This window comes from Cygnus atratus, chromosome 1, assembly GCF_013377495.2.
Source record: "Cygnus atratus isolate AKBS03 ecotype Queensland, Australia chromosome 1, CAtr_DNAZoo_HiC_assembly, whole genome shotgun sequence".
Classification (NCBI taxonomy): Eukaryota; Metazoa; Chordata; class Aves; order Anseriformes; family Anatidae; genus Cygnus; species Cygnus atratus.
The window spans coordinates 108478284-108499087 of NC_066362.1; the positions used below are offsets into that span (position 1 = coordinate 108478284).

General features: G+C 40.4%; 1 protein-coding gene and 1 long non-coding RNA gene across 2 annotated transcripts in view; both read right to left on the bottom strand.

The window, feature by feature from the left end:
* Nucleotides 1-20804, bottom strand: part of APP (amyloid beta precursor protein) — a 210383-nt gene that overhangs the window by 92204 nt on the left and 97375 nt on the right. The window contains exons 4-5 of the mRNA XM_035545590.2: nt 17047-17159; nt 15772-15965 (exon numbers count right to left, since the gene is read on the bottom strand). Of these exons, the coding sequence (XP_035401483.1) occupies nt 15772-15965; nt 17047-17159 (307 nt within the window). The remainder of the gene's footprint in view (nt 1-15771; nt 15966-17046; nt 17160-20804) is intronic.
* LOC126913556 (uncharacterized) lies at nt 3304-7177 on the bottom strand. The gene is made up of 2 exons (XR_007709110.1): nt 7111-7177; nt 3304-5648 (listed from the first exon to the last, which is right to left on the bottom strand). It is a non-coding gene; the product is annotated as an uncharacterized LOC126913556 (long non-coding RNA).

The following is a 20804-nucleotide window of genomic DNA, read 5'->3' on the forward strand; positions in this document are numbered from 1 at the left end:
TAGAAGAGCCTGAAAAAGGGATGACCTGTTCCCATTTTACATGAGAAAGACTGAAAAGGGGGCAAAAACACTAGGTTCTTCTCTTAGTTTCTTGTTTTCAAAGAACTGGATAAGAAATTTCAGCATCTTGAAAGTATGGTTTTCCTCCAGCATTCTAATTTCATCATCTCCAAAATCTGCTTAGTTCTTAGTAACTCCTTTCTGAACAATAGATTTCTTCCATTTTCATTATTAAGTATTTTGCCTTTTTAAGAGCATGAAATAATTGCTATACATACACTGTCACCTTTCAATGGCCAGAGGGAGCTGGATTTTTAAATTCTAGTATCTGTTTCTGATCTCCAGGTTAATGGACTTAGCTACGTACAGACATTCAAACCAGGAGTGCTGAGTATGAAACATCCAGGTTTTGATCAAGAGCATCAGATAGGATATGCTGTTCAGCATTAAAGAAAACTGTTCTCTCTGTCTTTCTCTCCCTCACCTGAGCTAAAAATACAGAAACAAACACAGCATGCTTTAAAAAGTGCAATTATTTTTCCTCTTCCTTTCACATAAATGATCACACTCAGATATTGGCAAGCTCATAAAGCTAAAAAAAAGACCAAAAAAAAAAAAAAAAGCAAACTAATGAAACAAAGGAAAGTCAATTAGTCACATGGAAAGCCACTTCAAAAATAATTTGTATGCATGCACCCAATATCCATCTGTTTTTAGCTACACAAAAGCAATTAACTCAGCTATGCCAGTCCCCAGCATTCTGCTGGGAAATTCTCAGCATCAAGGCAAAGCTTTCTGCTTTAAAGGTTGTGTGATGCTGACAGGAGCAGGATGAAAGAAGAGAATTTCTGTACGTGCTGCTTGGCCATACCCACCATTACAATGGACCCTGGTTTCCTCTCCAGTAATTTATCAAAAGTAAATGCTTAAGTGTAGCTCCCACCTGCATCCCCTTTATGAGTTGCTTCTTGCTGAAGAACTAGACGTCTGAGACAGTAAAAAAAAAAAAAAAAGGTAATAAGGGAAGACTACAACAATTGACAGGATCAGGCTCCTGAAAATATTTTTTAAATCTTGCACGAAATTGTGCTAGAATATTCTTTCTAATTTGATCATTCCTAGAAAAAACGTATCTCTACTAGCAACATATATTGCAAGATTCAAATCACAAGAGTACTATTTCTCAGGATTTAATTTATTGCAAGTTACGAGAAAAGGAAATAATGAAAACAGAATAAAAATGGTTTTACCCTAAATTTTGATACCTAAATGGAAGTGTGAGCCTTGCTAAATATTTAAAGAAATAAGATGCCTGAAAACAGGCTTAGCAAGTTCATTTCCCTATTAAACAGGTTTTTAAAACTCTCATTGTACAGAAATGTGTTGCTACGCTGAGGTTCTAAGGGAGCACTCCTGTCTCTTCAAGAAAGTAATTATTTTCTCAGCTATTTTATCTACAAAGATGAGTTAGTCTCCTTCCTTATTAGCACTATTGTTCAAAGAAAAGGGGAAGGAAAGAAGTGCTTTTACACATTCTTAATAAGATTCTCCTTCAACGAAGCTGAATACCAGAAAATAACTGGACTTGCAGTAGTCTGATGATTTTATCATGCCCAGCTATGCAGCACAGTATCACAAACCAAACTGCACAAATACACAACAGTGAGGGACATATCATAGCAAGCTCTAACAGTAAAAACAGCAATAGTTTTACATTAGAAATCAATGCTAGCCCACTATGTCACTTGCTCCTAAGATTCAATCACAGTAACCATGCACAGCAATGCAAGCAGATGTCCACGTCTTCTCAGAGCCTACAGTTATGACACACACAAGAAAAACGATAAAAGCTTAAGACCACTACTCAAGGGCCAGGGGCCACTGGGAAAGAGGGGGAACTGCAGTAGTTGCCCCAAAATTTGCTAGTAAGGGAACTTTGAGCCTTATTCTTGAAGACAGGTTTAGTATAAACAACATTAAATCTCAATGTGCTTCTGCCACAAAGATAGGAGGTGGACTTGAAATTTTTAATACTACAGAAGTACTAATTCTTGTAGTAACATGAAAAATTGCCCTTGGTTTTGTTTTTTTTAGACTTGATCAGTTACTATCCTGGATCTTCTACAAAGAATATGCACATGACAGGAACAACAGAAGAGTGAAGTTATACTTCAACTTTTGGACTGAAGAATCAGCTTTCCAAACTGGGACAAAAACCTCCCTGCTGCGCAGTGCATAAAGCTGTTTCTCATGATAAATGCTTCGGTACCATTTCACTTGTCTTCATCAGCAGCACCACAGTGTTGTTTTCCCAGACACCGTGTCTAACTTTTGCATGCCGCTCACCTCAGCGTTCAGTATAAATCCACCATTTTCAGACAAAAGTCAACTACAAGATGAATGTGAATGCTGATATTTTTCTCATAAGTCTTGAGAGTTTTATTTAATATATGTAGCAGACATGCTTACTTCCTGTTACTATTATTACATTTTACCCTTTATGGTTAACAAGTATGAGTCAATCTTGTTTCTTCTGGAATCACAACATCTTGACAGCTTTTTCATATATTCCCTCGATACCATCCCAGCCTGGGTTTTATTAGCACCACAGATTGCAGTGTCTCGTTTACAAGATATTGTTGACATTTCGCCTTAGCTTAGTGGTGCCAGTGACAGGATTTTTCAAAGGCTGCTCAAAAAAATTACTTGATACAGTGACAAGTTCACAGATTTGCAAAGCCATATTATCATCATCTGAATTTAACAGTTCAGCAGTAAACAATGGAGAGGTAAATTCTTAGGCTTGAATGCAGCCAGGAAAATATTTGCAATCCCCACATACAACATTAGTGTATCTCATTTTACTGTCAGCAGAGACTTCTGGCAAGCAGAGCCAGCACTTTCCTTTAGTGGTGGACACAGGAGTCACCATGCTTTTGAATCTTCTGTTTCAATCTCACCACATATGGAATATTAAAATCCATTCCCTTATCATGAAAATAATGCTTCCCTCAAGCATCCCATCAGTACAGTGGGTTATTAGTAGAAATCATCTACTAGGCGTGATGACACGCGGTATTTGAAGTTTGGAGGCTTCAGCACTTTTTCTGATGCTGCAGATACAGTGGAGTTCCAGGCATCCCTAAGAGGTAATCAGTTCCATTTCAAACACTGATATAGATAAAAACTTATCAGTGACTCCAATAGGCATACTTCTGTTTTTAAAACACATACCACTGTACAGCTCCCGCCTGTATGCACCCAGGCACATAGTTACAAACAATGTCTAAACCATAGTTTTATTAATGTATATTTAATATCTTTATTTTCTTAATCCATCACTTTAGTAGGAACTGACACCAATGTATTGTTTATTCACTTCACACAGAATCGTGCATGGTCCTGTTACTTCTTGAAGACAAAACTGAAGGACAAGTAAAGGAAAGCAAAGTGAACTGTTACTCCTTGCTGTCCAAGAAAAGAGAAAAGTTAGTAGATTAAAATTTCATTTCAGTATTCCAAAAACCTACAATAGGGACAAAGGAAGAATACAAATAAAAAGGGCAATTAATTTTCTTTCTAACTATGCGTCAGGACTCATGGGACTGCAGCATAAGCTAAATTTTACAAGGAGAATTCTGTCTGCAACTATTACCTTCAGACAAAAATTTGGCAAAGCTTTCAATTAAGGATAACATATAGTGAGGACTAATAATTGGTTTGGGCGAAGTGCCTCACCTTTGTCTGCAGTAAACTCTCATCCATTTGGATGTACTAAAGCACGATTTTGACAAATAACAACTTGAACAAAAACATGCTCCATCACTGGGTGAAAAAAGAATGAAAAGGTGTGAAAGACAGGTGTTTTGAAATCCATGAAGATTAGCATTCACTACACTTTTGCAACTATATTTTATTGCAAATAGACTCCCTCTGGACTGTGTTTTTTACCAGCCACCAAGAGTGGGCAAATAGCTGGGGAAAAGCTAATTCCAGGAGAAGAACCAAATCAAGAATAGTAACAAGCTGCAGTCTGCCTACAGAGAACAAGGCCATAGATGTTGGCTCTAGACAGCTGAGGGAATTAATACAGGAGAAGTGGCTGCTGCACGTAACCTGCAGCCTGTGCTCTTCCAGCCCAACGGGATGAGCTGAGGGATGCATCCATAAGCTTTACAGCTCTGCAGGTGCCATCGTCCCACTTTCCAGGATCTTGTGCTTCTCTATAGCCTCTGCAGCCTCTACGGTTCCCCTCTAATGAACTGTAGGAAACGTGTGATGGGACTGGCTTGTCAAGTACTCAGCTTGGGCCTAAGCACAAGTGGTTTAGGCCCTAACTTTGGGCCTAAATCACTCTTGTGGTTTCCACCACAAGATTAGTGATAAGCACAGATACTCATCCCAGTATACAGGAAACCTCCAAAGTGCAAAGTTCTTTAAATGTGGGAGTGGAAATGGACAGATCCAGCTGCGAACCTCTACACACATTTGGATTACTGCCTTAAAAGAAAATGCAGAAGAGAAACACAAGGCCAACTACAAGAATGTGGCATATGCTTGGAATCCAAACAGGAAGATGAGCGCACCTGACCCGGCCTAATTACCAGTTTTTTGACTAAAAGCAAGTCAGAAAGCTAATGGGCAAGGAATCAAACTTGTTCTCAATCTGCACATCAGAGGCCTGGGCATTTTCTACCTAATGTTCATCCAAAACTCACATTGTTTTGACTGGAGGATGAGATTTCTCATGAGGCAGGTTTGAACCCAGCACTGCACTCATCACATTCCTCCAAATGGTGCCGCTTATGAAACACATGAGTCAACACAGGAACCACCTCAAGCTTAAAGCAAAGCCAATGGCGCACTTGGGCATATGAGCACTCACATCACTGTACCTTCCAATATTTAATTTGACTTTGGTACACTAGCTGACTTCAAGAAAAAGGTGTGTGAAACCAAGCATCAAGGGAGTAAAGTTAAACAAGTACTATCACAGTGATTTTGTGTGGGGTAGAAGAGGGAAAGTCAAAACCAAGTGTGAAATGAAGACTTCAGCATTCACCTTGGAAGTTCAAGAGTAGGGAGTTACACGACAAATGTCAATATCCCTGTCAGTATTGGGGCAGGGTGGGGGGAAACCGCAGGACAAGAATTAAACTGCGCTGCAGTTTTGAGATCAGGCATGGTGCCAGGAAAGAAAAGCGTTATGCCAGACCTCCAGTCTATGTAACTCATCTTTTAAATGGCTTATTGGCACTGAATTCCGGAAAATTACAGTGATTTACAGAATTGAAAGTCTGACCCACAAGGTACCTCAGCAATAATGTTTCTGGTCGCCTGGTAAGTGACCACAAAAGGATAAACTGCTTAAAAACCACCTTGGTTATTTTCATTGGGGCTGGATTAAACTATGCTAGTAAAGTAGGTATCTTACAACAAGAAGAAACAATGTGATATTTAACACATCCGAACCTGACTTAAGGTACAGTTAAAATGTTAAGAACAGGGGCACCTTCCATTGCACAGCAAGTCACGACGAGCAAATCACATTGTCTAGCATTTTTCAGGCATTCATTTTGTCACTTTCAATTATTTTCCTTTTTGCTTTCCCTTACTTCAGAGGTTGCAATTATATATATTTTCACATTCTGTAACAGAAAAGAAAAAGAAATTAGCTATTTCATGAAGTGTCACATAGGCTGCTTTTGAGTTCTTAGACCTTATCAAACAACTGAATTATGTGCTTCTAACTGTCTCTCTCCTCTTTCTACTTTTACTGCTTTTTTTTTAAATCTTTATATATAATAACAATAGCAAAAATATGCTGGGTTTCATTAACTTTGGTAGAAACCATGAAAAGTTGCACTAAAGATCTTTTAATTTAATTTTTGAATAGAACACACAAAAAAAGGCAAATACAAATTCCTTGCCCTATTCCCTCTGAGAGGCACATTTGTCTTTTTCCCCCACAAATAAACATGAAGGTACAATGTTTACCATTATATATATATTTTTTTTTCCACAGCTGACCTGCTTAAAAAGATCAGTAAGAGGTAGTATGCATTTGAACAAGTGCATTGGCAGAAGGTACCTGCTGACTGATACACAAGAATACTTTTCCAAAACCAACCTAGCTTAATCTCTGAAACAATGCCTTTGCAGGTATTAGTTCTCATATTTTCCTTTGGAAGATGGTAGATTCAGCAAGAAGTATTTTTTTTTTTTTTTTAAAGACGGTCAGAGTAATATATTTAACCCATACTCCTTCTCATTTTCTTTATTTATACTAAACAAACTCAGAACTATAAATGTATCTACAAATGCACAAAATCCACCAGGCTCACAGAGCCTTGTGACATTTAATAAATATTAAATTTAAAATCCTGTTACTAGAAGAACATTAGGACTGAATGTGATGGGAGACAGCAGAGTGTAGGTCGTCTGTGCAGCCCTGTTTGAGGGCTTTGAGTTTCAGCAGAAAAGCTATCTATTATAACATGTTTGTTTCCACCCCACCTCTGCCATACTCAGAAGGCACTATTCAATGTCTCTTTGTCCAACCTGTTACCCTATAGCTTATTTAAGGTACACAGTGTGAACTCTGTACCAAATGAAGTACTTCCCTCTCTGGAACTCACCACCTTGGTACCCTCACACAGTAACTACAGGGTCAAACTACAAGAACGTCTTTGTTTTACAATTGGGAAAGCAAACAAAAAGTACCAGAAGCATGTAGTAACTCTGAATGTTTAACTTAAGACATTGCATAACGCTTTGCAGAGAATGTGCCATCTACGGTTCCTAAACACAGCTGCCATTAGCAGCTTCTGCAAGTGGCCAGAACGCCTGCAGAGCAGATCATCTCCACTCACGCAGCCAGAAAAAAGGAGAGGGCACCTTTCGTACCAAGCTTTTCACAGCGGCCACAAGATGCCAAGCCTAACGGAAGACTTCCATGGCAGAAGTTACTGTTTTAACCTTTTCTTCTTCACTCAACTCACAATTTGAATGTTATTTTTCTTCAGCAGTGATCAAAATAGAGATCCCATGTGAAAAATGGCACGTTATCATGCCACCAGAGCTAAAACTCCTGCATTCAAGATTACAAACCTCTTCCATCAGAAAAAATAAATATATATTTGGTGTTTCATCCATGTATTCAGATGTAGTGTTTGCTAGAAGGCAAAGAAAAAATATTTAATACAGAAAATGCTTTACTACACTATGCTTGTAATAGCATAGCCTCACAAGAGGTGGAATTCCTAAATTTCCACAAAGCACCCTAATACTGCTTTCTTGTTTCTAGTACAGACCACAACGCCAACCTACATCACTGAAATGTAAAAGAGAGCAGGAACCGCTGGCTAACTTCATGCAGGGATGTGCAGCTATGTATTCACTGGCACGCAGTCATGCTGGTGTGATAATACATGTTGAAAAACCCAGCTGCAAATTTCTCACTTCCAACTTTTTTCATAAAGTATAAAGGGCACAGTGCTTGAAATGGGATGGGATATATCATTGTTTCACTAGAACATCTCAAAATATCTAGTAGAGGTATCAAAAGGATTTCTTGAATTGATTACTACAAGAACATATATAGGGAATCTCTCTCTCCAACGTTTCAGTCATTACAAATGACAACATTTTTGCTTATAAAGCTTTTGCTTATTACTTAAGCAAAACGCTGTTGCTGATTGCTCTGGTTTTTGAGGTTATAAAAGTGTAACCCTTCTTTGGAAATCTACTATGTATTAAAAAGGCAAGTCTGATGCCATTAAGCTCCTGAAAAAGGCTCAACATTCACATAAGTCATATAGGTGGTTTGCAGAGCTAGCAAACTGCTTTCTTAAGGGGTCACGAAAGCCTGGCTATACCTTACTCATCACTTCCTCAATTAAATTAATTCTCTGCACCCATAGCCTCATCCATCACTTCAGTTAAGGCTTTATACTCAAATGGTGATTAGATTTGCCAACTCAGCATCGCTGTAATTACCTCTCAAAGCAATGTGCTGTTTCATCAATTCCATTTGAACATTACTTGTCCTAAGAAGAAATCCAACAATTATCAGTCTTTCTAGAGTCATTAACGCTCTTGTGTGTCTATGCTTTCTGAATTTCATTTTAACAACCTTTACATGAAAAAGGGGGAAAAAAAAGTTGGTATTAATAAGACATCATGAATTACCCAAATACTAAGAAATTGCCTACATGAGTGTTAGAAACAATTAATGTAAGAACGTGAGACACCAAATACATTAACAGTGTATAAAATATGCTAATAGGACAAAACACTTCAAGAGATATTCATCATAAGCAGTAATATTATGCCAGCAATTTGATGATACCTGAAATTCATAAAGAAAAGCAATTAAGTTGTATCATTAGAATGCTTATTCTTAATACTTACTCCCCCAAATGAATTTAGTTTCTCTAAATTTAGGGATTGACAATCGTAGTGCAAAGTTCACGTATTTCAGCCACTGATGTTAATCTACACTGAAGGCAAACTTGGGGCCAAAGGCAATTAAAAATAATCATGTTTTTAATTCCTTATATTCATGTTAGAGCACTGACTTACAATTAGGAACAATTTCTATTAGGACAGCTGAGGAGGCCACTGCCTCTGGCTGCATCCCTCCCTGCTCCTGTCTCACAGATGACTGAGCTCGCCACGAAACAGATCCTGCACCACTGCAATAGGCACGTCACTGCTGCCATGAGGTTCAGTTTCTTTAACTTTGCAGGGGTACAAACCGCCTGCAGCTCAGTCAGCACAGATGGAAAAAAGGAAATCTTTTTTTATCCATCCAAAAGCAAGTCATTTCCTGCTTTTAAGTCAGAACCTGCAGTCCAGACCCTTTGTTAGCTTCAGTCTGGTTTAGTTTTACTAGCACCTGGGGAGTGGAGGTGGTGGTGATTTTTTTATTTTTTTAAATAATCATATAGGAGATTTCCACTGGAGGATTTCTCACTGACATTTTAGAAATTGACTTTCCAATTTAATGAAAAAGCATACATATAAGAGAATTCATTGTTGTTTGTTTTAATGTGATTAATAAGATGGCTTGAAAATAGATGAATACTCAACCGAGACAAAATGAATGTTAATTTTCTTTTTCCTCCAGTGACCGTGTTTCAAATGAAGAATTTAGCTTTGGTACCTTCCTTTTTCTTGATCAATACCATTTTTTTCAGCTTTAGAATAGCAAAAGCTTCAGGATGCCAGCTATCCTATTTCTACATTCTTAAGACAAATCTTCTGGGCTCAGAGCTGGCCCCAGTTAAGCTACTGATTTTTGACTAGATGTTGCAGGACAATGTTAACAGTAAAAATGACGGGAGAGGAAGAGGAAAGAATAGACAAGACCCAAAATGCCATGACACGCTAGCCATGTGTATGAGTGAACTGGTAGAAATCAAGAAGGACATCGAGGTGCTCAAGCGAGTCCAGAGAAGGGCAATGAAGCTGGTGAGGGGTCTGGAGAACAAGTCCTGTGAGAAGCGGCTGAGGGAGCTGGGCTTGTTCAGCCTGGAAAAGAGGAGGCTCAGGGGCGACCTTATCGCACTCTACAGGCACCTTAAAGGAGGCTGTAGCGAGGTGGGGGTTGGTCTATTCTCCCACGTGCCTGGTGACAGGACGAGGGGGAGTGCGCTAAAGGTGCACCAGGGGAGGTTTAGGTTGGATATTAGGAAGAACTTCTTTACTGAAAGGGTTGTTAGGCACTGGAGTGGGCTGCCCAGGGAAGTGGTTGAGTCGCCATCCCTGGAGGTCTTTAAAAGACATTTGGATGTAGAGCTTAGTGATATGGTTTAGTGGAGGACTTGTTAGTGTTAGGTCAGAGGTTGGACTAGATGATCTTGGGAGGTCTCTTCCAACCTAGATGATTCTGTGATTCAGTAAGGATCTCAGGGAATGTCAGTCTTGAAGTACTCGTATTTCTCTGTCAGCGGTTCTCCACAGCCAGCTAGAAGGCCGGGCCTGCCTTCTCCTCAGGCCTGCAGCACTCCCCGATCTCATGAGGATGCTGATGCTCCAGCTCCTGTGCCATTGTTGCTACAGGGGTACCATCGTGCATAGGAGCTGGCATTGCTGTGGAAACATTCAGGGGAAGGACACCTGGCCGCTGGCTGCCAGCACAAAACACTGCCCAAGGCCCATCCACCAACGCTCTCCAGGGAAGCAACACAGAAACCTCTCTCTGAAATGGGAGGAAGCAACATGTGTTGACACCACGACTTGCACCTTCCAGTTTTGTCAAACGAGCTTTTCTCCATGTTGGAGCTGTGTTTGTTTCTTCCAGCTTTAGTTCAAATGCCAAAGAGAGTGAAGTACTGGCAGGATTTGTAGATAAGGAATATTAAAAAAAAGTAACCAAGATCTCCCTCATTAACTAATATGCAGGGGGCAGAAATACGCCCCTGTTAAACAATTCCTCGAAAGGTTCGTCTTTCCTGCTGTATTTCTGAAAGCATTTTCTGGATGGATGGATGGATGGATGGATCTGTGTATATGTGAAGAGATGAGCAGGAGAAACAAGGGTGAGGGGGACAAAGGGAGATGTAAAGGGGAGAAAAGGGACAAGAGGATTTCATGTTTTGGATAGTCCTTGTAGACGAACAGCTCAACTGCAGAGAACAGTAAAGAGCAGCCAGACCATCTGCAGCTCCATCACGACTAAAATGTCGGCTGCTACATGGCTCTGGCTTGTATGAAATCTCCCACTGCTCTGTGATGCTACGAGACCCAGACAAAGGGAGTTAAGCAGGAGCTAGTCAGAGTTACACTTACAAAAGGGAAGACAATTTTCCCATTATAGCAATGGCAAAAGCCCATAAAATTGACTTTAAAAATTACTATACTGACTCTTGTATACTCATCACCTTTTACCTATTAAATTTGCTTGCTATGTGTCACTGTTTAGACTCGGGAATTTTTCATAAATATTTCCACAGGCAGACATCCAAATTGCTTGTCTGGCCTGCCTAATTTATGTCAAGTCAGCAGCGCAACATACCACGAGAACTTAGCGTGTTACTGCATCAGGTCAGGGCACTTTATGACCGTGGCCAATTTAAATACACCTTGTGACAGTCTGATTTGATTACAACACTCCAGAGAATTTTGATTGTAGCTCATTTGATGTTCAGGTTAACTTGCACGCATTTATGAAGGGAAGACAGTACGTAAAACATGTATTGACATCTTTGTACAACTTGTGTCATAAACACATAAAAAGAGCAAGAAAGTGAAAGAAACGAAATGTACAGTTCCTCCATGTCAAATGAGAATACTTGTAAAATCATTCAGCAAAGCAATTTTGTCAGCCCCTGTGACTCCTCTTCCCCAAATGCTCTAACAAAACTGACAATTAAAAGCATAGGGTCTCACCTGGAAACAATTCAGTGTAACAGCCACACATACTATTCTGCTTTCACCATTAGGAAAAAAAAAGGCTGGTTTTAAAAGCCTTTCAGGATTTCTTGGATTATGGTTGAAGGAGGCAATTAAGAAAAGTCAGTTTTTCCAGACGCCTACCACTGACAGGGAGAAAAAAAGGTTCTTTAAGAAATTAGAAAAAATTATATAGTGTTTTTAACAACTACTTTTGCATCATCCAGGGGATGACCACTCACCCTTAAGGTCAGTCTGTTACAGTCTTGCAAAACCAGAGTATGACGTGACCACCATGTTATATAGCACAAATTTTTATTTGGGTCACAAATAAAAAAAAATCTTCACAGATGTCTGATTTTCAGCATGAAGTGGACTACAACTCCTTTGGATTATTTATTTTAGTTTAAAAAATCTACTCTATTAACTATCCTAAGGGCAGGTATGAACAAACCATAAAACTCTGCCTGGCAGAAGTTTATGAGATATTGTAAACCTAGCCCTTATAATACACACTAATCCCTACAACACGACATTTAGAACACTACCCAAATCATTAAATCAGGCTGAACATACATTAAATACACTGAACAGACAAAGTTAATTTGGCCCAACCTGCCAAGAGAAGAACAATGAGAAAATTAAATCCTGTATTTTGGATCTTGAAAATAAATTCAGACAGTCTAGAAAAACAAGGCCTAACTGAAGTTAAGGAACTATCTTGTGCTTCTGAGCCATGGGACTAATATCCTAAGTAAAAGCTTTCTACACACCCCTCAACAGTGAGCCACGCTGTGTCTCAGTTTCCCTGATTTAACAGAGAGATAAATGACACCGACCTCTTTTCCAGGTGGGAAGGAAGGCCTGGGAGGTCTCATATGTAGTGATGAGAAGGGGCATGTTTGAGACAGATGCAGACAGAAAACCTGGAAGTTTTTAGCTCGACCCCCACTCCTGAAGATGTTTGGCCTTGGACATCAAGGATACCAAAGCTCCTAACAAGTGTCCAGGTATGGGCAGGAGGCCATGAGGCTGCGCTGTGTCTCAAGGGCAGCCAGAGCTTTTAGGTCTTTTGACTGAATTGTAGCTATAAATGGAGATCTCTGCAGCTTTACTGAAAGTCAGCACCTGCATCTGGCTGTCCCTCAGGCAGTCTTCAAGGTAAGTTTTAATTAAAGGTGTGGATAACTGCAAGGAACGCCACCACTGAAAACGCTTGTGACCTCTTAGTCAGAGTTGCACGCTATTTCAGGACAAGCACGATGTGACATCATTTCAAAAGCATGGGTGGATCCTGCCTTTTGGCCTCACAAACTGGAAGGGGGTACGCCACATCCTTCAGAGCAGCACACCCTCCCTCCTTTCCCAAGCACTTCCAACAAGCAATGTCACAAGGCAAGCCATGTCCTTCCCCACTGAGGTGCAGGGTGGTCAGAGGTGGGGTGGGAGGAACGTCCACCTGTGACAACGCGGCAGCACAAAATGCCTCCACAAACTCTGATGGCACGGGTCACAAACTGTGCAGAGAACCGTGCAGTCCTGCAGCCAGGGTGATAGCAACAGGACGGTTTCTGCCCCAGTGGGAGGAGTGGGCCATGCTGTGGCTGGACCACCTGCTGACTCTCAACACTGAAGACACCAAGACACTCATGGCAAAAGCATCCACAAGGCCCTTGTATGACAGAACCCAACCACACAGGCAGACCTTAAGGGAACAACAACAGAAAGGTAAACTGGAAGAAAGAGCTACTACTGAAGTACTCATATAGTACTGGCAACTGAGTTCTAGCCTGAAATCCTGACTTTTGGGTAGAAATGGAAAAATAAATCAGCCCAGTAAGAGCTGCTTCAGAAATGCTGTGGCACGCCAGTCACAAACCCAGGGCAAAGTGGAAGGCTTTGGGATAAAACAAACATTGTCAATGTAAGATCACCCATTTAAAATTAAAAATATAAACTTCAGTAAACACTTCAAATGGAGTTGCTTTAATAGCATAAAATACTGGGAATTTAGCACTGGAAAACTGGAAAATAGCCCCCTACTTTTCACTTCCTTCCTCCCACACAATCATCTTAGACCAAAGGCATATATATATATAGACACACACACACACACACAAACATATGTTTATATATGTAAGGCTATATATATATAAGTATACAAAAATACACACAAAAAATTTGAACTACCACCTACTGCTGCATGAGATTATTTTTTTTTTAATGACTAAATTTCAAGAGGATTTCTGGCTCCAATACACACAGATTGAATGCAGTTAGGAAGCTGAAGAGGCAGCAAGAAATATGAGTGAGTCAGTGTAAGAGAACTACAAATTGCTTGGCTCTTCATCTGCAGTTGAAGTGCCCCATAAAAGGATTCTGTCATTTTCTTTTTGCATGCATGTCTATGGGAGGGGAAGAAAAAAAAAAAGGGGGGGGGGAAAAGCAGTATTTACTTGGAATTTCAGAAATTGATTCAAATGCAATTCCAGTTCCTATTCATGGAGCATACCAAATTCTGAAGTTATTCTTGAACTACTTTCTTCACAGATTAAACTCCTTCAAGAGGAACAAAACAGACTAGTATAGTAAAGTAAATATTCAGTGACAAACGAAAAAACAGAAATAAACGCTCTTTTAACCAAAATTTTTATATACACCCTTGTGTGCTCTTCTATTTAAAATATTTTAGGAATCTTTGAGCAGATACAAGAAAAATTATATATATATATATAACTGTATACGTTACATAGATAAATAAACCAGGTAATAGATAAGAGATCTCATATAAGATAGATCTATTTTATATATTTCTGTATCTGTCATATATTATATATATGAGGGAAAAAGCAAGTGGGTATGAAGTCTGCACTCACTTCTAACTTTAAGAGAACATTTTCCAATCAAAGATTAAACAAAACACAGGGAGCTGACAGGGCAACAGTACAAAGGTTGGTTTACAAATCCCAACAAATGTTATAAATTGCAACGTTTTGACAACTGTTGGAAATCAGTCAGAAAAACCCCTAAACATGTCAAGACAGAAGACACAATGTTGCCTTATGTAGGTTTCTTAATCCAACAGCCCAGGCGATTTACTCGTTTATGAGACAAAACTAGAAACAATAATTTTAATAAATTTAACTCATTCTGTTTTTCCCGAAGAACTCTTCCCTGCCATACAAACTAATGCCTTCTCAGGGAAGATTTAGATGCCCACATGAAGTGGTTCCTAACTTTTCGTTGTCTTCATGTCTTCTCTTTATACCTAATTACGGCAATTCAATTTCTGTCCTTCATCTCTACACTGTTCCTAAACTTGTTTTCATCTGGGTTATTAAAAAAGTCCAAACTCACACAATTCAGACCTATTAACTTTCTGCATTATTCACTTCATTTGGTCCCAGTTTATTTCCATGCTTCTCCTTGAAAATGCTTGTAATGTCTCAAATTTTCGATTTTGTATCACTATTTGCAAAAGACACAGTATCATCACCTAAGAAGTGGTTCCTTTTCCTTTTAGCACAGTATGAAGTCATCAAAGTCTAAGGAGCACAAATAAAATTTGAACGTAGACCTTGATTTTATGCAGAAAACCATCTTGAAGTAGTCATTTGAATTCAGTTGCAAGGACATAAAATTGCTCATTGCTCTCACAGCTGCTGCCTAAGGCACTCAATTGAGTGATATGAAAAGGTCTTGACAGGACTGGACCGCTCAATCACAACAGTCACAACCCACATTTGGCTCAAAATTAGCCTGTGTGCGCAGGAGATGCTAAAGGGTAAAGATGAGCGTGCTATAGCCAAGTCCTTTTCCTGTCTACGGCTGTCCTGCAAAGGAAACCTCCACATTCCATCTAGCTGTAGCATACTAATTAGTCGTATTGTCAAAGGCTAGACATTAAAACAGATTTTCTTTTGTGTCACACTTAGCAATAGCAGAAAAATATTCTTATGGTAGTTAAGACACATAGGTAACACCTAGAATAAATGAAAGCATTTCAAACTCTCCAACATTTGTCATATGAGTATCTGCTGCAGTACCCCCAGACTCCACATGAAGCACCTTAGAGAACAGTATTTGTCATTTAGAAGTCAAGAAATTATGTAATTAAGCAGCAATACTTCTCACTAAAAAAAAAAGATGAAGACGTAGAAAGTGCAAAAGCTGTATTAGCAATAAGGTTTTATGTAGGGAGAGGGGGGAAGAAGGGAAGGAGGGAGGAAGGGAACACATGGCTTTTAACCATTCTAGCTGGAATTTCACTTACAAGCAGGACTCTCCCTTCAACACTGAGATCTTTCAGACAGATTTTTGGCATCTCTAGTAAGATTGATAATAACAAGTTGAAGGGGAAAAAGCCACTCTTACCTTCCATCTGCATAGTCTGCATCTGCGCCTCCCCACCAGACATCTGAATCGTCATCTTCAGCATCAGCTGAGTCAAGATTGTCACTTTCCTCTGCTAATGGGCAGCAAACGAACTCCACGCCACGAAATTTGTCAATTCCACAGGGCAGCAGCATGCCATAGTCATGCAGATTCATACTCTTCTCACTACAGGACTACAGAAATTAAAATAAAAAAAAAAATCTTAGTGATGGAGGAAGCTGGAAAAAATGTGACAGACCTCAAGAAAATGTAAGGGGCCACATACAGCCTTAGGAGGTTGAACTTGGTGAACTGCATGATTTCTGAATTTTGAAACATGACTTAGTGTGGTCACCTGTGCATTCACTACCTGCACTCTATGTAGCTCCCTGTCTGTCTGCATGACCATGGGAAGAAAGCAGCTCTTCCTTCCCCTGCCATTTAGTCTTTGCCTTTATGGAAGGACTCATCTCCTCCCACATACTTGGTGACTCCATATGCTCTTACTCAAAATCTTCACAGGATCTGCCTCAAAACCAGAAGACCCTAAGGCAGAACAATTATTTGTCTTCCTGAGGTGTTAATGCTATTAAACAGCTCATTGTGAGATAGATCGACACTTAAAATTAGAATTTGCATACATGAAGGCTGGTGCCTTAAACACTATTTTTAAGAGGGCAACAGGATTGCATCCAGGCAGATTATGAATATCTCCAGAGAAGGAGACTCCACATCCTCTCTGGGAAACCTGTTTCAGTGCTCTGTCACCCTCTCAATAAAGAAGGTTTTCCTCATATTCAGCTGGAACTTCCTGTGTTTCAGTTTGTGCCCATTGCCTCTCTGGGCACCACCAACAAGAGTCTGGCCCCATTGTCTTGATGCCCTCCCTCAAGATATTTTATATACATTGATAAGATCCCCTCTCAGCCTTCAAATCTTCTCAGGGCTAAACAGGCCCAGCTCTTTTACCCTTTCCTCAAAACAAGAGCTGTTCCAGTCCCCTAAATGTCTTTGTAGCTCTCCGCTGGACTTGCTCCAGTAGTTCTAGGTCCCTCTTGTACTGGGGAGCCCAGAACTGGACACGACACTCCAGGTGTGGCCTCACCAGGGCACAGTAGAGGGGAGGATCACCTCCCTCGACCTGCTGGCAACCCTCTTCTGAATGCACCCCAGAATACTGTTGGCCTTCTTGACCACAAGGGCACACTGCTGGCTCATGGAATACTGGATACAGTTCTAAAAGGCGGCAGGAAATTTTAAGACAGAATAACGTACCTCTTTAGCAACAGTATGCCAGTGCAGGTGAGTTTCACACACATCCATCCTTTCCTGGTGAAGGAACTTGCACTTATCTGGTACCAGAAGGGCATCACTCACAAACTCGCCCACTGAAAGAAAAAAAAGAAAGAAAAAAAAGGTCATTATTTTGCTTCCAGAGCAGTGCAGTTTCTGAATGGTGCTTTCCGTTTCCACAATGCTCAAGCTTTTGATTTGAAAGTAGCTCCTGTCTTTGATGCCAGAGATGTATTAGATTATGAAAACATTAGTCTAGCATAATACAGCAACTTCTACGTGCCCTGTGTGAAATGTGCTAGACCCTAGCACTGAAGACGCATGTGGTGCAGCGTGAAGGCAGGAGATGGTGGGATCCAGCTTCTGGGAGGGAAGTGCAGGGAGCTGGGAGGGATGACTACGTTCTGCTTTCACATCTGTGCAGTGGTAGGGAAGGGGTCTGAAGTGCTTTGAAATACTAACAGCTTTTCCAGTCCAAATAAATCTGACATTAACACATTGTTTTAAGTGATTCTAGAGCATTTCTACTGAACTACAGCACTAACTGTCCACTCAGTTATTTTTGTTGATGCAGCCTCTCTCTTTATTGCAACGTCATTTCATCAGCCAGATGAATTCAGGTTAGCCAAGAAGGCCAGTGGAGCTCAGAAGCCAGGGAACATGATGGCTCATGGATTGGCCTGCCTATCCAATCAGACTGAAGTGGGAAAAGAGGCCCTTTATCATGGACAGAACCGACCAAAGAAATTGTGGTACCTTTAGCAGCAGGACATGCTGCTGAAGTACATAATGCTCACAGCTTCGGTACTTATGGTTAAAAAGAAACCCAGCTAACAAACAACACGATTTATTAGACTAACATAACTAATCCTATACAAGTCTGGCATTGCAATTAAATAACCCAACCCCCCTGAAAAATATTTTGAAAGGAAAAATTAGGGAATGCTTTCAAGAAGTTAATATACTGAGCAGCCCCCGCATTGTGAAAAGTGCATGACTCAGCTGGCAAAAATTATCAGCTCCCCAAAGCACGATTGTCTGCAAGCTCCAAAAAACTACAGTAGGTTTTAAATGCCCAAACCAAGATGGCCCAGTGGCTGCCCAGCTACAATAATGAGTTAATGAATCGGAAGGAGATTGAGCGCAAGTTTTCTGTTCGGTAGAGGGTCATCTCGGGGAGCTGATGAAACAGCCCTTGAGGCTTACAATTACAAAGTCTGTTTTAAAAATAATCAACGTCCTGTGCACTGGGGGAAAGCACAGTTCAGCAAATATATGTATATAGCTTTGCTAATCACCCACATGTAAATTTCACACAGAGTTCCCTGTTCTACTTCAGTGCTTTTGATCTCAGGTCTTTAAAAGCCAGTTGGTTAATTTACCAGGAAAAAAGAACTTTATTACCTTTACCGTTGTGGAACGTACTCAATGGCTTGCCAATTATTAACAGAAATGCTTTCTAGAGGAGTCTAGAATCAACTTGTAAAAATAATGAGTTAAAACACTTTCTGATAATCCGAAATACAAAATCTGCAGCTTCTGTTAAAAAAATCTCTGCTGAAGGGGTATCCAACCTAAATCCTGCACTGGCATTTGAATAAATTTACACGTTGTTTTTAGCTGCAGTCATCGTTGTGGGGGACTATCCTGCCACACCCCCAAAATGACTCAATTCACAGGGAAGGACTAGTGCTTCCATTTAGCCAAGTGCCTGAGCATTAAGCAAGCACATGGGTATTTTGCTCACAGAGTACGTCTGCTTTGCTCTCATAGGATATAACCCTTCATGGAGAACTGCACTTACACAGTGCCGGCTGTTCAAGCATGCGAAACATTCAGAGCAGTCTTAACGTTTCTACAAAATGATTAAAATCCTGTAAAACTGGCAAATAACATGAAGTTCATTTTACTACAGCAAAATGGATGAGACTTTAGAAGCTATGCTTCTCATAGTCCATTCACTTTAACATCCTATAGCATTGTCAGAACACTGTCGGTGCAAAGCTAGAAGCCAATTAATAGTATATAGCTCATTGCTCAAAAAGAAAATAATCATAGAATCATAGAATGGTTTGGGTTGGAAGGGACCTTAAAGACCATCCAGTTCCAACCCCCTGCCATGGGCAGGGACACCTCCCACCAGCCCAGGTTGCCCAAAGCCCCATCCAGCCTGGTCTTGAACACCTCCAGGGATGGGGCATCCACGGCTTCTCTGGGAAGAAGCCTACATCATGGGCAGAATTAGCAGAAGCCTACGTTCTCGGCAGAATTAGCCTACACCATTTCAGCAAAAGTAACAAACACTGATGTATCACTGAGTTGCACACCTCAAAAATAGGGTGGAAAGCTATACATCAGAAGTTCTGTGCGGTGTCACTAACAAACACTGTCTGACAACATGTAATTTTAAGAAGCGTGATTTATTTAACATATATTAATAAACTAAAGAAATATTAGACATTTTGACATAACTCAAAGTACAACTGCTTTCTAAAATCAGATCCCTTGAAAACAAGGTAACCACATCCTCATGGTAACCCAAATTCTCACTTCAAGTGAGGCTCCATTTTGCAACCGATTGCTGGGTATCACAGAGATAAACAATTCATTGGAACAAGCCCCTCTGGTTTTCAGAAGCAGCTAGGGAGAAGGGCAGTTGTTTAAACATAAGACTCCATTATATAGAATTATAATAAATTATTTAGACTTAGTTTGAGTAGCTTGGGATTTAACAATCACTTGCAACTTCGCATGTGATTCCTATTGCCCTCAGTTAATTATTTTTTTATTGCAAATAAAATTAATTTCTGCCCATTATTTTTACACACAAAGATTACGCCTTGGCAACTTTTTTCATCCCTTTTCTTATAATCATTTTCAGTAATAAACTGAAGTTTAAATGCAGGGCTTTGCATTTTTGTTCTAGGTGGGTGGGGGTTTTTTGTTTGCTTGTTTTAATAAATCCCTGCTCATGTGACAGTTTGATGAACTGAATTAAGTTCAGTTGGCAACTGAAACATTTATTTTGCCTGGGCTAGTCTAAGAGAAACACAGGTGCACCAGAAATAGCACTTTAAACCCATATGGCTTGCGGACAAGCTTCTTTTCTACCTGTATTACTCCAGTACACATTTAACTTTCAGTGCTGCTGAATCATAAGCCTTTGGGGCCTGTTTGCTTTTTTGAACAAGTCACCCACAGACTACTCAGGGGAAATAAACACATGAAGAGCGAGCAATCCTGTGCCTCTTAAGAGAGAGGGCCAATGTCAATGAGTTCTAAAAATATGGGAAAAAATGTAATACCTCTGTGCCCTGCTGCTGCTTCAAAACCAAGTGAAATCACCATCCATAACTACATCAAGCACAAACGCACACTCAAAAAAATCCTAAGACAAATGCTTGCCTCTTCCTCTCACAAGAGAACACCAGTAGGAAGGGGTAACAGAAGCACAAGGCACGACCAAGCTGTTTCGGGACCTTCACATTTTGTTGACTGATGGAGCATCCCAGCCCCACACCGGTTTTCATTTCCACCGTCACGTTCTGGGATCACAACAGGTAACTGCAAAATCAGGTTTCCTGCCGACATGGCCCTGCACTGACAGCAGGCTGTCCTCAGTACCCTGCAGCCTGCGAGGCTGCCATGGGGCAAGCATTTCCCCAGGCAGCAGCAATGCCACGAGCCCTCCCAGCCCTGCTGTCCTCTTGGGTGTCCCCTCATCCCCACCAGCCCCTCAT